The 20,821-nt window shown below is 35.1% G+C and overlaps 3 protein-coding genes and 2 long non-coding RNA genes across 5 annotated transcripts; 1 reads left to right on the forward strand and 4 right to left on the reverse strand.

The window, feature by feature from the left end:
* The first annotated feature begins 90 nt into the window (after positions 1-90).
* On the forward strand, positions 91-751 carry LOC114713213 (LYR motif-containing protein 4B-like). Its single transcript, XM_028897808.1, has one exon. It carries the CDS (start codon positions 164-166, stop codon positions 464-466), a length of 303 nt encoding a protein of 100 aa, XP_028753641.1. The 5' UTR covers positions 91-163; the 3' UTR covers positions 467-751.
* Positions 752-1,029: 278 nt separating this feature from the next.
* LOC114713243 (SNAP25 homologous protein SNAP33-like) lies at positions 1,030-3,072 on the reverse strand. The gene is made up of 5 exons (XM_028897842.1): positions 2,447-3,072; positions 2,186-2,279; positions 1,976-2,106; positions 1,527-1,624; positions 1,030-1,342 (listed from the first exon to the last, which is right to left on the reverse strand). Exons 1-5 carry the CDS (start codon positions 2,939-2,941, stop codon positions 1,243-1,245), a joined length of 918 nt encoding a protein of 305 aa, XP_028753675.1. The 5' UTR covers positions 2,942-3,072; the 3' UTR covers positions 1,030-1,242.
* A 1,850-nt stretch (positions 3,073-4,922) lies between these two features.
* Positions 4,923-5,697, reverse strand: LOC114713196 (uncharacterized). The gene is made up of 3 exons (XR_003737311.1): positions 5,573-5,697; positions 5,368-5,478; positions 4,923-5,215 (listed from the first exon to the last, which is right to left on the reverse strand). It is a non-coding gene; the product is annotated as an uncharacterized LOC114713196 (long non-coding RNA).
* A 1,110-nt stretch (positions 5,698-6,807) lies between these two features.
* LOC114713230 (uncharacterized) lies at positions 6,808-7,314 on the reverse strand. The gene has a single exon (XM_028897825.1). The coding sequence runs from the start codon at positions 7,312-7,314 to the stop codon at positions 6,808-6,810; it is 507 nt and encodes a 168-aa protein (XP_028753658.1).
* A 69-nt stretch (positions 7,315-7,383) lies between these two features.
* On the reverse strand, positions 7,384-8,014 carry LOC114713197 (uncharacterized). The gene is made up of 3 exons (XR_003737312.1): positions 7,978-8,014; positions 7,742-7,844; positions 7,384-7,403 (listed from the first exon to the last, which is right to left on the reverse strand). It is a non-coding gene; the product is annotated as an uncharacterized LOC114713197 (long non-coding RNA).
* Between the last annotated feature and the right edge of the window lie 12,807 nt (positions 8,015-20,821).

The following is a 20,821-nucleotide window of genomic DNA, read 5'->3' on the forward strand; positions in this document are numbered from 1 at the left end:
AACATTTCTAATAAGATTAATCATGATCAATGATTATAGAAAGGAGCGAGGCACTGTATACCTATGTCGGCATTCGTTGAGGGCCAAAAACGTCGGCAGTTAGTGGTCATTACTACATCATACCATTCGCCAACTATCTGGAGAGCAGAGAATCTCTGTAAAAATGGCGTTTTCTGCTTCCGCAGCAGCCACCCGGCCATCAAAGGCCGAAGTGCTTTCTCTCTTCCGTTCTCTCCTCCGCACGGCGCGCCTGTTTCCCGATTACAACATCAAGGCATACACCAAGCGCCGAACCATCGACGGCTTTCGCCATAACCAAAACCTCTCGGATCCTTCTTCTATCGCTTCGGCGTTATCCGATGGCAAGGCTCAACTGGAAATCGCCAGAAGGCAAGCGATCGTCCACTCGCTCTACGCCCCAACTGTCAGGAGCATTATGGAGACGAATTCCGAGCTCACATGTTAGGTTTCGGGCTATTAACTTATCCCCATCTTATTGCCAGTTACAGGTTTCGGACTGAGAGAGGCTTATTAATGTATAAACTTTATTAATGATCGTAACATGTAGACCAGTTCTTGATATTGACCATGTTTGTGATTGATTGAGAGAGGCTTATCAATGTATGCTTTTTACGGATGATCGTAATATATAGACCTGTTCTTATCGGATGGTTGTTTTGATGTAAGATACCAGTATTTGTGTAGGAGGGTTGTATTAGAGGCTTAACAGTAAACATAAAACTTTGGGTTATCCCCTCAATTATAAGCCTATGAGGAGCCAAGAAAATTGAATATTCCTATATTGAAATTCTCGTAGCTTTTAGAAGGAATGCCTGAGTTTTCCAATCAACGCATCTTTCAGTTTCTTGACCTGCTCCTATAGAAGGTTGGTATTGCATGATGTCATTGACGCAAATTTTTTTCCAGATCAGGGAATTATAGTTCGGAGTATCGCATTTTTAGAGTTTAGATTCAATCAATCATTGTCTTAGAAGAGAATATAGCTGGAGGATAGATGAGCCGTCTATATGGGGAAGTTGGGAAGACTAGTCATAACTCCTGGAAACAGGCAGGTGAAGTTTAATACGTTGCACATTTAAAATTGTGCAAACCAAAATCATATGTATTGAAGAATTTGTTTTATTGATCCCAAAAAAGTAAAAGAAAATTACAACAGCGAAAAGTAAAGGATCAGTATAAGGCAATAGGAGAAGCTGGAAATGAATATGGAAACTCTGCCCCCTATTTTCCAAGTAAACGACGGCCACGTTGGTTAGCACCTTTCATGCGGAAATTCAACTCATCCACATCATTGTACACATGATCAATGGCCTTGTTTTGCCTGCAACAGCACCAACATTACCAATAGACAAGTCACGTTAAAAGTTGTTTTGTTGGGAATTTTTGGAAGTGTTGCTTAAAATGTTGCTTATTTTCGCAAGGATAGGGCAAAAGATTTTCTTCTAGTGCTCAAGAACAACTGGAAGGTGAAATTAGATAGGAGAATAAACGAATATTTAACTGACCTATCCATTTCGGATCCCATGTCAACAGCCATGTCTTTCAGCTCTCCCAAGATATCACTTAAATTTGACAGTGCATCATCTTGCTTCCCCTTCTCAAACTGTTTAAGGACAGTTATTTATTAGCCAATTATGGAACCTTACATCATCACAGAAGATGAAAATAACAAATGGAAGTGGCATTATCCAAGTTGGACACACACAGACTACATACTGATGGGGTTAATCAGAGTAAGATGAACAAAATTGCCAGAATATCGGTAGTTGCTAATAAAGAATGCTTATCTGGACGAGTCATCGGCCAGTGCAACTAAAAGCTATAGTAAGAATCCACCAATCCCATATTTTTGCAAGAGAGATTTATAACATATCAAGAGCCCTTAAGATAATTGAGTTTGTCACGCCCTAGCTAGCTTTAGACAAGAGGTTAATGTTCACTGAATGATACAAACCTCAACTTTTTGAAGGGCATCTGTCGGTTCAGGAGGTGGTGTCCGGGACTTTGACTGCCCTCTTGGTGCAGAACTCAATCCCAACTTCTCTCTCTGCTCCAAGTGGCTGCCTTTTCTTCGTACTGGATCATCTGTGTTATGAAGTATATCATGCATATGTTACATACACGTACATACATAAAGGTAAGTGGAGGGGAAAAAGAATAAAACCTCCAAATATAATAGGGCCAGTTATGTTGCGTGTCTTCTTTGGTTTCCAAGTTTTGGAAAACATGCCACCAAGGCTTCCCAAGAGCTTTTCTCCCTGTAAAAGGCATTCAAGCAGTTTAGTCCAGAATATCATTAGAATGTTACTTTACAGCAGGCTGTATAGCAAAGAAGCAATAGTCTAGGTAAACGGACACCAAGAAGCCACTCAATATAGGAACACTGAAGCATGCACTAAATAACTCTTTAAAACCAGAGTGGTACCCGACTAAGATCCTGATCAATGTCGACGGCAACATGGTGAGTCCTGGTAATCTGCTCTCCTTGTTGATGCAGGGTGACTAAAGTCTTGGTAGCATCCTCTCTCATATCCTCTGCTATCTTCAAACAATTGTTAACTGATTTTGTCGTCTCCTCAGCCTTGTAAAAAGCATAATTCTCCAATTCTTGCACTGACTGATTTTCTATTCCTCCTGAGTCACGAAAATCATTCTTATACTTGTTTCGGTCTGCTGATCGAGGGGCATAGGAAGATAATGAAGAGTTCCCATTTACATCATAATCATCAAAAGGGTTGGTCTTGACCTCTGTTGTTACCAGGGTAGGATCTGAAGAACTCCTCCTAGAGGAATTATAATTTTTGCCGTCCTTTGCCAAATCATCAGAATCAAACGGGTTTGACTTTGATTGGACAGGATAGACAGGATCAACAGAATTGTGTTTTGAGAACTTCAAGGGAGATTTCTTAGAACCAAACATTCTCTCGAAGTCACCACTAAGCAGTAAGCAAGAACACTTTGCAGAATTTGGTTAGAGGAAGAGCAAGGTGAGGGGGTAAATCAATTTAACAAGAAACAACGGTGTCCTAAGTAACGTGAACGCAGAACAATTTCTCCCTGCAAAAATAAGCAAGAACTGTCATGCACTGTCATTGTAGACAAATAGGCAATATCATACTATCAAGGCGCTAATTACGAATCAGTTAGTCTTCCTAGGATAAAAGAAAACCAGTCTTTATCAATAAGGGTACGTTCAATAAAATTACTTAAGAAGGAAGTCAAAAGACGACGAACTAAAATATCGAAGATTAACGGATTCACAAATTGCAGGAAGAATTCATTAACACAATCTCAAAGCCGACGAGAAAAAAGAGGCGTTAAAACTTATATAAACTGACGACGGACTCGACAACCTCTTCGGTCTCTTTAGCTCGTCCGAGAATGAACGAAGAAAAAATCTTGGATAACGAAAAGAATTATAAAAGCTTCAATAATAGCTTCAAATTCCAATCAACAGAGATAGAGAGGAAGCAACGTTGACCATTAGGTGATCATAAAAACCATCAGGAGTCCTACAATTATGGGCTTGAAACAGTCAGATGATAAAAGAACCAATTAGAGAACAACAATATAACCAAATTCAGGAAATAGCAAACACTAGATTAACAGCAACTGTACAGAAACTCAAAATCAATGATTGTTGAAGAAAGTAGAGATAAGTTGGAGAACTACACGATGAAGAGAAACCGCAACCGACGAATGTGCAGAAAGAAAAACCGAAAGAACTAAGAGAGGAAAGTAATACCCAACATTTTAAAGCCTTCAGTCCCAAGAGAGGGAGAACAAGAAATAAGAAATGGGAGAAGGAAAGGGACTATTTCAACTGAAAGAACCGGCAAATGTAGAAACCTTGCAAAATCGCGTCAAGAAAAGAGGGAGGGTAGGAAACTGCAACGAAGCCAGGATGGGTGGAGCGAGTACACAATATTTATATATATATATATATATATATATATATTTTGCGTAAGCACTCGAGAAGGGCCCCAAGCAGCTTAGGTAATCACGGCGGGTGTTTTTGGGATGGGGGCCACACATCACAATCGCTCTCAGAATTCGTCGTTGGCGTTGTTTAGATTTCATTTTTGAGTTTTGAATAAATCAAGCATGGACGCCATTTATGATTTTTTTTCTTTTAATTGTTGGGATGGGCCATGTTGGAAGTCATTTGATTCAGACCGAAAACCGTATCACTTTGTCAACTCCTTGGATGATTAATATATATATTTTTCATTTATCCTATTTCGTTGGATTGACAACACCAAAACATTCCGTGTGACGTATGAGGAAATTTCTGGTTTATTTTATTTTTATATCTTGCTCTTCAAAAGAGAATTCCGAGCCATTAAAGAACATGCTGCAGCCATTGACTTCCTATGCTATTTACATAACTTTTTTGGCCAGTTACTATTTTAAATCGGTGAATGATTGAATACACACACACACATAATATATTAATATAAATTTATAATAAAATTCGTCCTTTTATAAAAAAAATAAAAAAAAAATTTTATCTGAAATTATATCATTTACGTTTTTTTGCCAACCTCAAATTATACTATTTGCAAATCATAAAATGCATGAGGATTTTTGAAATGATGTATAATACCAAAAATATCTAATAACATATTCACATAAATATATGCAAATTCAATATACCAATCACTCGAGAATACGTACATGAGTGCATACAGAGTTATCCACACACCCAAATATAGAGGTGCGAATAAGTGAGGGGGAATTTGAACTCAAATTTAGGACATTTAAAATACTAAAAATCTTTATACCCAACATAAATAGATGAATTTACAATTACAAGAGCAACTGTTATGCTCAAGCCATGACCTACGATTCGTCTAGGGCGTACTGAAAACATCACAATACTAGGTTGCTCACGCCCAATATAAAAAAATAGCAAAATTTCAAATGACAGAATTTGACCTAAAAGTCAATCCTTCACAACAGACATTCCCACCCTGATCAAGACTATTGCAAGAAAGAAGCGAGAGAGAGAGAGAGAGAGAGAGAGAGAGATCGCAGGCATCTGTACAAAAATTCAATGTGTTTATATCAATTCTTGCACCCCATATCACAAAATACACTGTAACACGCACGAGCTAGTTCTTCTGTACAGCCACTTCATTTCTCTTCTCCAGGAACCAAGGCATGAGAAGACATCCTACATCTTTCAGTACATCTGTCCACGATATAGTAATTTTATCAGCAGTATATTATGCAAAGCAATTACAATCAGCACAATAACAATACATCATTGAGAAAGAATAACAATTCATAAACAGACCGCGTGAAAGGATTAAAAGGGCTCCAAATATATAACTAGGCACAAACCTCTAAGATGAGTCTCTTCTGATGAACTTGAAAAACTTTGAATAATTCCAGTTTCTACACTTCAGGGAGACCGCGGACAGCAAATAAAGATTTTCTCTGTTCTCTTTGAAGCTTGATTGCAAAGAAAAAAGGATGAAAGTCACGCATTTTCTTGGATTAGCTTCTGATAGACGAGAGAAAGGAGGCCATGAGTTTACAATTATACCTGCGCTTCTAACTCGGCAATTCTTTGCAAGGATGCCTGTTCAATGCGAGCACGATGCTTACGTTCTTCTTCTAACAAACCTGTAACTTGATATCTAAGCTCTGCCATTTCTTGAGCAAGGTCCCCTGCTTCTTCTTTGGCCTTCAACTTTTCTTCTCTTAATTCTTCCTAGTAAAAGTTTGAAATCACTATATACATGTCCAGGCTCTAAATAAACTTGAGTAGATCAAATTGCGCAATTAAAAAGGTACACTGTATTTTCACTTCTGTATTTCAGGAATAGACGCCAACCATTTCAATATTTATGCTTCAATAATGTACACACCTTAAGTTTCTCCACAAGTGTTTTATATTTTTGCATCTGATGTGACATCTTCTGCATCTCCTCTTTAATATCTGCATCTGTTTCCAACGCCAAAGATAGCCTCCCAAGGAGTGGACCCAATACTTCTCCATAAACGCTTGGGAAATACATGAAAATATTGTCATAAATTTTGCGAAAGAATGCTTCAATTCAGTAAGTTCAAATTAAAATAATTTAAAGGAAACAATTCAATTATGAACCTAAATCATCAGTAACTGCCAGCCAAAGAAGATCACATGACAAAAAATTTCCTCTCGGGAATTGTACACTAGTGTCCAAATTGACATGTTGAGTATTTCCTGGTATGCTTGCCGTTTATGGAATATTACATTCAACAGTTGAGATTAAATGATTGAAGACCATATATATAGGAATTACGACCCAACTGGAACATTATTTGGCTAATAAAATTACAAATAAACCAAGGCACTTCTTCAACTTTCAGAATCCATCATCTATATCCCTACATTTAAACATACAATCTCAAAAGAGTAAAAGGAGCAATTAAGTAAAGTGTAATAAGTTTAATGCTTACAATATCAGGCATCCACTTAATGATAAAAGTAAAGACACTGTGGCTCTGAAATATTACTAATCAGTGCTTCTTTTAAGGGAGAACATTTATTAGCAAGAAAGAAGAAGAAAGTAGAAAGAGACGCCCGATTTGATTTTATGCCCTTGAAGAAGAGAAATTGGCAATTTCATTCTGAAACTATCAAATAAAAGATCAAGCAAAACTGCCAGAGTCAGAAGCTGACCACCATAGAGGAAAACCATTGTCCTTCCATTATAACACAATTATGATAGCATACTTAACAGGACACTTGTTACATAGATTAGCTGAAAAACCAAACACCTTCCATTGTATACCTTATATCCTTTGATATGTCTGAACCTTCTCTTGTCCGCTCAAGGAAGACTGACCATTGAGTTGTGATCCGTCCTTCTTTTCTAGCCACTCTTCAACCTTCTGAGAAAAATTTCTAGTGTTCAAATTGACGGCATCAATCTTATTCTTAAGTTTCTTATTTTCCTCATTCAGAGAGACAATATTTTTTTGGGCTTCCTGAAATTTAAACTGAAGCTCTCCAATCAATCTACTCATTCTAGTGTTTTCCTCCAGAGTTTCCTCTTGTATTTTCTTAGCCTCAAAGTGACTCTGCTCCAAGGCCATCATGTCAAGTTTCATGCACTCTACCTCACATTCAGACTCTAATGCCATGGATGAAATTGATTCCTTCAATCTCTCTACGGACAGTGTTGACTTCTCCAATTCCATTTCTTTAGTCACTAATTCCTTCAACAAGAAAAGTTGTTCAGAATTGGATCTCTGCAGCTCCTCTTTTAACCTGATAACCTCATCTTGTAAGCCTTCCATATCCTTTATCTTCAGTTTAAAGCTGTAAACAAGCTCTTGCAGGTATTTGACCTCCGTGTTCCTTCCATTAAGCTGATCGTTAAGGTAATCTGTATCAAGTATGATCAAATAAAGCCAATGAGTAAAAACCTCCCAAAAAAAAAAACCCAATAGATAAATCAAATTCATCGAAAATGGATGATTATTACAACTTAATTTGCTGGCCAAAAAGAACGAAAAAAAATGCTATGTTATTGAACGGCAATCATCTGTTGCACAAAAGGTTCACTTATGAGGGTAAAGACGTGCAACTTATATGCATATAAATAAAACAGAATTGACAACATGGACTACTTTCAATCTATCAATAATCTGAAAGAGCTTTAATTACTTTCACAGAAAGAACCCATTCAAAGAGCATCTAAAGCTAAGAAACATGACAAACTACCTATTTTTTGAGAGCAGTTCAATAGCTCTTCTTCCAACCTCTGTATGTGTTTCTTATCTTTTATGCTAGTCTCTGATAATGACTTCTCATGCAGTTCTATTATCTGCATCAATGGCAAAAATCAGACTAGTATCAGATAATAATGTTACATTCCCACTCTCCCTACAAAAATATGTAAAATGCCTGATTAAACATAATGTAATATAACAGCTTGAACTCAATCTGGTGTGACGTACCCGGATTAGCTCAAAAATTTGGGATTGTGAACAATTTATCATGTCTTTCTCTTTTCTAAGCCGCATGTCAAACAGAATTCACATCAGTAAAAAGTTCAAATGATATACTACCTCTAGTCCTTAATATAAGACCCTGTTTGACTTTTATTTTGGTCCTAAATATAAAACCCCAATCCATTTTGTCTCTCATATTTACTCAATTTTTTCCGAGATAGTCCTTCCAATAATCATAGTTCTAGTTAATACACTTGATTAGCAAGGATATTTTATGAAAGACAATACTTATTTAGGACAAATAACTAACTCAACTTACTTTCTTAATCTCCTCAAATTAGTCAACTGGCTCTTATAATTAGGATCGGAGGTAGTATAAATTACATACAGCATGGAAAAGGGTTCTGTTCTTTTAGGACACACAATTAAAGTTTGTTAAAGCAGTCAACAATATATATATATATATATATGATGAACCAGTTTGATTACATATCAGTAACCCATGTAAGGAGTTATGTTCTCTCGAGCACAGAATGAAAGTCATCCAGTCTTATGTGACTTCACATTCCTAGGGCACTACAAGTCTATGGCAATGTGACTGCTATCATTTATGCAAGATTTGCTACAAATAAGTAGAAGGCTAGAACCCTATTTTTGATGTCTGAAGGGATAGTTCATTTTCCCCTTTATAATAAATGCAGTCAGACATTCCTCTCTTGGTTTTGGAGGTTTTCTTTTGTCATTGTCTGTTATTTTCTTATCCTAAGTAGATGAGTACCTGGAGAAACACAATGAATGTGCAGAAAGAAAACCCAAGTTCCTTGTCAAACTAAACCCAAGTTCCTCCGATCATTGTTGAAGTTGGTTGCTGTTGTTGAAGTACATTGCCTTGTCTGAAGTAACTCATACTCTATGAGATTGCTGTCACCGAGGAGGTCACTGAAGCAACACCGATTGTGATAAACTGGTAAGAAGCTTGAATATTGTTCTTTATAGAGTATTTCTAATGGGTCCCCAAAGCTAAAAATATCGTTGTCGAGCATTTCTCTTTCTGGTTCTATCTTTGTTCTTCATATATAAGTTGCTTTAGTTTCAAAAAAGTTGTTTCCATCTTTTTACTCATGTGTTAACTTGTGTTCACATTTGACAATAATTCTGTTTTATAGTGTTTAATCCCTAGTGAGTGGCCTTTAATTGGAAGAGAGCATGGCTTTTGTTGCGTTGATTGTTTTCTTTTGATTTGAGGGAAATGAACTAACTGAAAATGATAATTCATCTGCGTTATTGACTCAGGTAAGAAGAGTATAGCTTTCTATGTGGATAAGATGAGATTTTAAGGAAGTTCAATTTAGTTAAACTTTGTCTTCATGCATGGCAACCATGGAGTTACTTCCATTTTGAGAGAATAGTTTAGGCTAAAAATTTTGTCCTTTTATGGCTTAAATTTACAAAGGTTATCATGTTCTGCTAATTTGAAAATCAGTAATAAATTTTATTACCTCAGTAGTAAATTTCACGGGGTAAGTCGTAAACAGTAACAACTCTTGGTATGTAAACGACTATATTTGTATTGGTAATGACAGCTTTACTGTAAACAAATAAAATTGACATGTTATTACAATTCTGCAAATTTGTTAATGGAAGTAACCAAATTTGTTATGGAAATGACAACATTGTTGTGAAGCAAATTCAGTTGATTGGGCAATGGGATTTAGGTTATTTGTTAATGAAATTTACTACATTTATTAATAAAATTGATGACATTGTTCTAAAGAAAATATAGTATAATGAATGACTATGAAGTGGTGTTATTGCAAGAGGAAAAAATGGTATTAGAAGGAGAAGGAGAAGGAGAGCCAAGTGGAGAAATGAAGAATGGGTACATGTTGTTTCAAAATGAATTTTAAGTCGAGAAAGGAGTTTAGGAATATGAGACAAGAAGTTAGGGAGTTGTTGAAGCAGTTGCCACCAAAGGAAAGAAAGAAATATAGTGATAAGGTTAAGCAATCAAGGAAGCAAGGGATGAAGAAGAAACGGATGAAAAAAGTTTCTTTTAGCACCCGTTACTCACTTTGACAATATAAGTCATAGGTAGAATTTATAAATAATGATGAAAGATTGAAAGCCAAGGTGCAAAGTTTAGGACTCTCAAATTTGCTTAACATAGGATGTGAGAGAATCCCTCGTAACCTCATAGTATGTATGCTTCAATCATATAATCCGCCTACCTATCAATTTAGAATAAGGAAGCAAATCAAGGAGATAGAAGCAAAAGATGCTGCAGAGTTGCCGAATGTACTCCACACAAGGGAAAAGGTAAGAATGGACGTGGATGATGATGATTAAACATAAGAATGTTGAAGAATGAATATAGTAAAGTCTCTTTTACCAAAATACTCAAAAACACCAAATCTGGGGAGAAGGAAGATAACTTTGAATTCTTGTTTATGTTGTATACACTTAGGAGTTTTCTAAGTCCTACTTCACAAATAATTGTAAGTGACAAGCTAGTAACCATGCATAGATTTCACTAATTTGATTAGGCCACATACATCATGAACAACTTGTGGAAAGAGATGGAAGATTATATCAAAGTATATAGATAGCCAAAAACAGACAATGATGAAGGGAGTTGGAATGTCGGAGAATGCATCTAACTCTTGTTGGTATGTATTTATTGCCTTTGTTTTTTTTTTATTTTTTGCTTGAATCATGTGATTAAAAAGTTAATAATTTGGTGTTGTAGTTATATTTTGCTAAGCGCTTCCCATGGTCTAAAGCTGTTAAGCATGGGTTAATGAATGTTATTCAGCTCTGGACTAATAAGAAGATAAGGGATATGACAAAGAAAGAAAGGGAGGGCTATAAAGACGTATTGTATGAGAGGAAGGGCACTAAAGTTAGGGTTGAGAATGAGGAGAAAAAAAGTAAAAGTTTGGCTGACTTACACCCTGTATATGTTTTCCTTGGTAATTTTAGTAATGTCATGAAAAAAAAAATGTTTGACCTTTTTTAATAATGTGATATAGAAGTTGCGGAACTAACATGAACGGTTGATGACTATAATTGATTTAAGCTATAAAAGACTTATTAGTATAGTAGAAGAGGAGCTACATAAGGTATAGATAATGATGGAGGAAAATCGTATCATGGGAGATGATAACCCTATTAAAGTTGGAGATGAATATAAGGAAGAAGATGAAGGTGCAGATAATGATAGGAGAGATGATGATGCATTTAACGATGACGATGATGATGACGACTCAGATCAGGTACATGATCATGGAGATGACTCAAACGAGGTCAACACAATTGATGTTGAGGAAGAAGGAATACAAATAGGAAATAGGGATTTCTTTGAAACTTCCCCCATGGACAAGGGATTTCACCCCAAGCAATCACAAAGGGAGATGAAGTTGGCCATAAATTCTCCATAGATTTTGACAAGGCCTATTAAGAGCAAAAAGAGGACCACAAAGCCTAAGGACAAGTTTTTCAAAATAATTTCCTGCATTTATTCAAGTAAGGAGGGTGACAAATAAGTTCTTATTTGATGTACCCTTAACGATATTAATTATAATTTGTTTACTGACTAACTATACACATAATGATATTGACAACACATTTTTAAACCTTTAGTTAAAATATCTGATAGAGATATTACTTGAGACCAGCTAAAGACACTTGGTGGAATTAAGACAAAAAGTAACTGACTAAGTTATTGGGTTGGGTAGTTTAACTTTTTTATTTTATACTGTGTTTTAGCTTAGGGAAAACTAAAATTTATTTGCATACAGTTGATGTCAATTGTGTGCAAGACTTTGATAGCTGATATGAAGAGCGAAGGAGAAGTGAAGCAACACATTTTTTATGTTGACTTTGTGGTAAGCTTACTGAAATATTTAGTGGATTGTTGCTGATAAATGACTAACAGATTAATGTTCTAGGCAATAATGGCTGCGAACCCACATTGGTGGGATGGTGCAAAACAACATAAGCAATTTTTGCCTAACTATGTTGGTTACAACATACGAGATTGTGACTTGATATTTAGACCTACACTTATTGGTGCTCACTATTCTGTCTTGTGCTTGAGCCTAAAACGATGAATTTCTATGTGCTAGACTCAATGAAGCTAAATTTTGATGCTAAGAAGAACAGTAAGAAGAAGGGTGTAATTGATGATGATATTATGACCATGGTCACTAGATGTGTAAAGATATTGTTACTCTTCCTGTGTGAAATTCTTTTTATTCACCAATTTGTTTTGCAAATGCAATGTGTAGAGAAATCGATTTTATGACATGATTGACATAGTAAAGCCTAACATTATTGAAAAGAAGAAAATGAATGATATTATTTGGGCACCTGTTCCTCGATCTGTGAGTGGTTTAGGTTCTTGATACAATAATGTATGAATGGTAGTCTGTTTTTGACTCATAAAAATTGTTGCCATGTGCAAGTGAGATTGTTCCGTTCCTATATTAATATGGCTAAGCAAATGGGAGCCTGGTGTGATGCTTGACTATAGTAAAGAAAATGTTGCTGATTTTAAAGAAAACTTGATGTAGTGGCTAGTTAACCATGACCTCAATTCAAGGCGTGAAGAAGCATTGATATTTCTTTCATATAAAGAACCCACAATGAACAAAAAATAGCGCATGTGATAGTAGTAAATTAGGAAGATTAAGCATGTAGCATTAGTGCAAAAAATTGCATTATTTAAGTTTGATGATGTTTGACTTACAGATGTATGTAAAGGGATTTACAACTTGTTTTTAGGGAATGTGAAGCTGCCTGATTTCCTAGCATTCTTAAACTATTTGCGCATAATTTTACTAAATACATAATGGGATTTATAATTTGAGTAATGAAAGTGATCACTGCGTAAATAAGAGTTGTAACCTGTTTTCAGGGAATGTGCAACTTGTTTCTAACCACAAATAAACCATTTAAGGAGAATGTTACTAAACATGTAATGGGATTTACAATTCAAGTAATTAAAGTGACCATTCTGTTAATAGTATTTGCAACCCGTTTTTAGGAAATGAGCAACTTGTTTATAACCATAAATAAACCATTTAAGCAAAAATTTACTAAGCATGTAATGAGATTTACAATTCGAGTAATGAAAATGACCATTTAGTTAATAGTATTTGCAACCTGTTTTCAGGGAATGAGCAATTTGTTTCTAACCACAAATAAATTATTTGCACAAAATTTTACTAAATATATAATGTGAGTTACAATTCGAGTAATAAAAGTGACCACTTTGTCAATGGGAGTTGCAACCCGTTTTCAGGAAATGGGCAACTTATTTCTAATCACAAATAAACTATTTGCACATAATTTTACTAAACACATAATGGGGTTACAATTCGAGTAATGAAAGTGGCCACTGCGTCAATAGGAGCTGCAACCCGTTTTCAAGGAATGAGCAAATTGTTTCTAACAAAAAATAAACCATTTGCCCAAAATTTTACTAAACACATAATGAGAGTTACATTTCGAGTAATAAAAATGATCACTTTGTCAATAAGAGCTGCAACTTATTTTTAAGAAATGAGTAACTTGTTTTTAACCACAAATAAACCATTTGGGCAGAATTTTACTAAATACATAATGGGAGTTACAATTCAAGTAATGAAAGCGATCATTTCGTCAAGGGGAGTTGCAACCCGTTTTTAGGAAATGAGTAACTTGTAAATATAAATAAACCATTTAGTGGACATGTGCACCTAAAGCACATCACAGTAAGCATTAAACTATTAAATTTCATAATTAACTACATATATAATGGAATTTACCATTCACATTACAATATTTATCAAATCAAAAGCCAGCAAGCTTATGACAGTAGCTATATCACATATATTGAAATGACAAGTTAACATTAAGATTAGACCAACATTTAATATTTTCTTATCATTTAAGCCACAAAACATATCCTATTTATTCTACAAATGGGATACATTATCTACTAACCCTTCTCTCAAAAAAATTAAGAAGGATTTGACAGCATCTAGTTATACTAAAAAATGATCATATCTATTGACATCAAACTTCAAGTTGAGTTTGGATTCTTGTATGTTCTTCTTGTGTGGCCAACTTGTTGGCATGCGCTACAATGATAGATCTTCTTGTTTTGGAACTGTGACTTTTGTCTTTTTATTTTAGGCCTTCCTGGTGGTCAACTAGTTAAAGGTGGTGCCAAGAACACTTGACTTACTATATTTTTCACCCAATAGTTGTTAGGATTTGGCATGTCGACTATCACTACTAGAATCATAGTCCTCTCATAAATCTTTTGCTGTGATGTAATCTTGTAGCATTTATCAACAAAGTCATACATATTACAATTAACAGCCTTGGTAGCTGCACAAATATGGGAACATGGACATTTGCCAAGTTGCACAACTGCATCCACCTAAACTAAGATCAACATGCACATCTTTTTTTACTGTGTAGACACACGCTCTACCTCCTCCATAAAGTACACTCAACATACGTGCTGATCTAGCGACATAATCTATCAATTTTACATCTATGTTTAGGCCTATACTATTTTTTCAATTATTCATTGTTATGTTTGCTACATACATCTTCTTTGCCACTTTCTTACAATGCTCATATATAAATTAGGCAACATTATATCATTTCTCCTTCAATATCCAAGCATTGAATGACTCAACAAGATTTGTTGTGACGTTGTCCCATTGCTTAAATGAGAATTTACTTAAGGCCTACCTTTCAACATCACCATGGCTGAGAAGCCACTCAAATAATTGTGGATTGAATTTTCTCATGTTATCTATTACACCATCAAACTCAGTGTCAAGCATTGCATGTGTAATAGTATCTAGGTATTGTAGTCCCTCCTCTCTTATTTTTCCCACTAGTCTTTCTTATATTTAATTTAATCATTTGTGCACTGAAGTTTTCCTTCACATGCCTATAACAATATGCATGCCTCTCACTGTCAAATATTGCTTGCACGGCAGCTATAATTGCATTGTGTTTGTTTGACCCAATTATCAATTCCATTAAACCAACTATCTCTTTAATCATATATAAGAACCATGTTTTAATCTTTAAATGTCTCTCCTTTTACAATCGCGATTGCAAAAGGTAATAAATCATTATCAGCATCATAAGCAGAGGCTGACAGTAACATGTCTTTGTACAGTCCACTTAAATGACTTCTATCAATGTATAATGCATGTCTAGCACCAGCTATAAAGCCTTTTATACAATACCGATATGCTATGAATACACGCTTAAATGTGTTATTTATACTAGCTACTTGTTTTGCCACAGTTTTGTTATCTGTTTCCTTTAGCCATTCACATATCCATAAAATAAACATACAAGACTGGTCAAGCTTACCATATGTGTCCTCTAATGCTTTTTTATTTGTCCTATGTGCTTGCTTATATATCAATTTCACACCATAATCTTTTTTCAAACTCTTCCTTATATCATTTGGACACTTCTTACCTCATCAATTATGATTGATAATGTCAAGCTAGCTGATCCATTATGTGTCACGTGAAAACTATCTTGAGTATTATGAACATGTTTATTTATGAATGTCGACATATGAAAAAAGGTGGTACTCTTTCTACCTACTCTCGCACTAATCCTCCTTAGACAACTTTCAACCTTACATTTTACATATATATATTGTCCTTATAATTTTTCACATATTTGTACTCAAACTTATTTATAATACTAAACTTATGTACTTTCTTCTTGAAATATTTTGCATGTGCAAAAGTCTAGTTTCGTCTTAACAACACTTCCTTCCATTTCAAAGAATTCATCTTCGGTAAATGTGTTAGTGCACTTACTACTCAATATGATAGGTTTAAATTAGGTCCTCCACCGCCTCCGTAACTTGCATTTTCCAAAGCATTTTCCTCTAATGTAGACACATCATTATGTTGTGATAGTCCCAATAATTTTGAGATCTTCAATGTATAATTACTAATTTTGTTAAGAAATTTATTACAATATTATAACAACTATCAACTTTCATAACCAAAAAAAAATTGTCACTTGCATTTCGGGATCACCCATTTCTTTCTTCACATTATCATTACCTTTACGTGCTATATAAATATATGTATTACTATCATTATATTCAAATAGATTATTAACCTCACCATCATCTATGAGACCTACTAATACCCGATCATCAAAACTCAAAGTGTATTTAATGTCACAACTATGACAATCTATGCATAGTATTTAACTTCAATATCACCATTTTCTATAAACTTCCCACCTACATGAAAATAACAAGCAAACCTCTTTGAAGATGTTGATCCAATATTAGAAGGCATCACAACTTGCTAACCTGTAACAAACAACCATAAATTAAAAAATTAAGCTCTCCAACAATCAATTTTCATCAACATATGTGACACCTAAAACACACACTCATACTCTTCTCCTATTCGCAACTTTATTACAGGGTTTTACAACTCTATTATTGATTTTAACAACAATAACCACCTTATTCTTATTATTTGCACGCAAACTTCACAGCTACGTAATTGCTTGGCACTATTTTCTAATTTCCGGCACATCATTATCTCATCCTCACCAAATACTAAATATAAACCCTCGTTACCAACAAAATCGTCCCGATTTTACTATGAAGGAGTCACAAAAATGAAGAACCCAAACCCCACCATCAACTTTTACTCACTTATGTAATGGCACATGCTCGCTCCCTCTCTTATTATAAATCTTTTTACCCACAACCAAAATCCACCAAATCAATAATGTCTCCATAATGGTGATGTGGAGAAATAAGATAATAACATTTTGAAAGACTACCAACTTAGACTTGCCTCTTTCCAGCTTTAGACATGTTGCTCCAATGTCCTTTTTCCTTCTTCATATGTTTCATCAATGTCTTCTTTTGTTTAGAAGATTTTCACCTTCAACTTCTTTTTCTCTTACTCGATGGGCATTTAAGTTATTCCTTCAAAAGTTAAAAATTCCATATTGATATCTCATGCACATTTGGTCATTTTGCTTATTTGGATGTTTGTTTTTTCTTTTTGATTTTTATATGGTATTTTGTGGTCATTTTTTTCATGATTTTATGATTAAAATGGAGCCTTGCCACTAATATATTAATATAAATTTATAATAAAATTCGTCCTTTTATTAAAAAAATAGAGATAAAATTTTTATGTCAAATTATATTATTTACTTCTTCTTTTTTTTGCCAACCTCAAACTATACTATTTGCAAATCATAAAATGCATGAGGATTTTACAAGTGATTTATAATACAAAAAACAACTAATTACAATATATCAACATAAATACATGCAAAGATTTTTTTTTAAAAAATTCAATATACCAATCAAGGGAGTCTAATAAGTACATGAGTGCAGGGGCGGAAAAAAAAAAAAACACTTACATGAGGGCATATAGAGATTTCCACACACCTAGGGGTGTTTAAATTGTCCCGTCCCGATGGGTCCATCCCGATCCCGATAACTTTGGGACAGGACAGGATGGGACAAAAAAATTTGCAGGATGGGACAATACCAGGAAGGGATAGAATATACCGTGGGATGGGGTCGTCCCATCCTGGGGTATATACTATGTATGAAAAAAATTACAAATATACCGAGTTACCAACCTCCCTATCAAATGACTTGCCCTAAATTTTGATTTCTAATAGTCTAAATTACTAAACCAATTCGGCGCCTCCCCTTCAGTTCACTCCTTGTTCTTTCCTTCCTCGGCTCCCTGCGATGCGACCTTCGCAAACCTTCAGCGCTTCCCCTGTTACCTTGCCGCCTTCAAGATCACTTCCTCAGGTCGAATTTATTTTGCAGTTACTGGTATTGGAGGAATCGATCATCAACTTCAATAATCTCTTCAAGGCACCGGGCTCACAAGCCTGCCGGGACAGAGTGCTAGAGGGGGCTATTTCTAAACTGGCTTCCCGCGACAGTGCGCTCCTACTCTCCTACAGATCTCCCTATGGATCAGCCTCTCGCATGGTCAGTCTAGTCTATAGATCGCTAGCTGTGCCCTCTCGTGATCTCGTCATTCTCAAGGATTTTTTCTTCGGCCAACGCTCTGACGCCTGTGTCTCTCCCGCCGTCTTCTTCTTCCAGTCTAGAGATTACGGTTGCTTCAAGTCTCTTTCCCCACCCTTGACAATCACTGAGGTAAGGGTGCTTTGCAATCTCCTAAATGTCAAAAAGAATAATACTCCCATGCTAATCCTGCTTCTAATTTTCTTGTATTTGAGATACCCATTTGCTGATTGCACCTCGAGGGCCTGACTGATATAAATTGCGTTGCCCTGATATAAAATTCTCGTGCCCGTGCCTTTGCTGTGAACTGTCCCCTGTATCAATTCATCTGCGAGACATAGGTAACTGTCTCTCTCCTATTTTTTTTTTTAAAATTCAAACAATTGTGACTTTTTTTGTCTGTGGCTTGACTGGCTTCACTAGTGAAATACAGTTAAGACTTAGACTGGAGATATATTATCATTTAATGGAAACATCATCCGTGCATGATTCGAATTGAGCATAGTTAAATGATATGTATTGTGTTTGTTGTCAGTTTGTTGTTTGCTGTGAGGGGGTAAATTGATTAGTTTAGCAATTTGAGTTTTAAATTATTTGTGCTCTTTTTCCTATTTATGTAGAAAAGAAATTTAATTAATTTTAAAAATGTCGAATGCACAAACTGCTCAAGAAGATTATAGTGAAATTGAAAGTAGAACTATAGAAACACCCTCTGTTAATGAAAAAGAAAAAGACATTGGTTTGGCAATCCCTGCAGGATTTTATTTATAGTTACAGTTTACCTATTTTCCTCAAAGGCGCAGGATTTTGACGCACACTTTAGTATTTTCAATATATATTATGAAGTAATCATTGTCCTAGTTGATATGAGTAATGATTTGTTGTTTTAATTCTCAAACCTTCGTAATATTATGACTGCTCAGATATGGCGTGTATTATTGCTACGGTGATGGTGTTTTTTATTTAAATAGATCAGCCTTTGATCATTATTATTATGTATAACGGACCAGAGGACTTTTTGTCAATTTAAAAGTATTGCAAAGGCCCTTTAACAAAGAGAAAACACCTTGCCCCCAAAAAAAAAAAAAACGAGGCCTCATCTTGTCCTAACAGAAAAGGTAAATTCAGGGTGGGAAAAAAAAAAAAGCGGACGGAACTAGACACGGGATCCGTTCCTGTTTCACTGGGACGAGCAGTCCCGTCCCATCCCGTGAACACCCCGATACACACCCAAATATACAGGTGCGCATAAGTGACATGAAATTTGAATTTAAATTTAGGCATTTAAAATACCAAAAATCTTCATACCCGAACATAAATAGATGAAGGGAAAATGACATAAACATAAATTATAATATTCTAATTCAGGTATCTAAGAGATCAAAATTAAAATTCTAGAAGAGAAAATGGTGCCTGATATAATATTTTGTAAATATAACCAAATAACTAAAATGCTTTTGTATCATATTTTCTTTAAAAAAAATTATCAAATTTGTCATTACTAGTATATTTTTTGTCATTGCTTGTTCAACACTTATCATTATTAATTCACAAATTTTTAACAAATAACTTCACATTGTCAGTACATTTCTTGTCATTTGCTGTTTAATTTTGGTCATTGACTGTTCACAACTTGTTAATAAACTTTTTGATACAATGGCATTTTTGTTATTTAACTGTATTTACAAAATATCAAATCAAGCATTGTTTCTTCCTTTGAGATTTTAACCTTTTAGATACCTGAATTAAAATATTATAATTTTTAACTTCTTTTTATTTTATTTTCTCACGGATAAATTTACAATTACAAGGGCAACTCTTTTGCTCAAGCCATGACCTACGGTTCCGTCTAGGACGTACTGTAAACATCACAGTACCAAGTTGCTCAGGCCCAATTATAAAACAATAGCTAATTTAATGACAGAATCTGATTCAAAAGTCAATCCTTCACAATAGACATCCGCAACCTCTCGAGACTATTGCAAGAGAGGAGAGAGGAGAGAGGGAGAGCTCAGGCATCTCCGCATCTGTACAAAAATTCAGTGTGTTCACATCAATTCTTGCACCCCATATCACAAGATGCACTGTAACACGCAAGATGTAGTTTGTCCGTACAACCACTTCCTTTTTCTTTTCCATGAAACATGGGAAGGCATTTTACATCTTTCACTTGATCTGTCCACAACGAAAATTTTTTATAAACGTATTTCATGTAAATCGGAATAAAAATTTTTCTTACGTGCTTGTCTTATATTCCGTAAATTATTATTGAAAAGTTACTTATAAACTGTGCTAAACAGGACCTGTAATAATTCTTGTCTGTTAAGCTTAAGCAGACCGCGTGGAAGAATTAAAAGGGCTCCAAATATATAAATAGGCACAAACCTTTAAGATGAGTCTCTTCTGATGAACTTGGAAAACTTTGAAGTTTAAACAATTCCAGTTTCTACATTTCAGGGAGACCGCTGACAGCAAACAAAGATTTCCTCTGTTCTCTCTGAAACTTGATTGCAAAGAAAAAAGTATGAAAGTCACATGCATTTTCTGGGATTAGCTTCTGATAGACGCATCTGAAATCAAGGACCGCAGGTAGTATCTTCACTTAAACCCACACCTGAAATTGTAGTTAAATGGCAAACATGCTCAGGAAAAACAGATTTTAAAATGAGAGAAGCTGACTGCTGGGTTCCGCTTGTTTTTGGTGTTTAAAAGACGCCTCAAATATTTGCTCTGCGTCAAACGGAAGCATGTTTAACCGCAGGCGTAGCAAAGATTCGATAA

This window comes from Neltuma alba, unplaced genomic scaffold, assembly GCF_004799145.2.
Source record: "Neltuma alba isolate B1F8T4 unplaced genomic scaffold, ASM479914v2 tig00011420_pilon, whole genome shotgun sequence".
NCBI lineage: Eukaryota > Viridiplantae > Streptophyta > Magnoliopsida > Fabales > Fabaceae > Neltuma > Neltuma alba.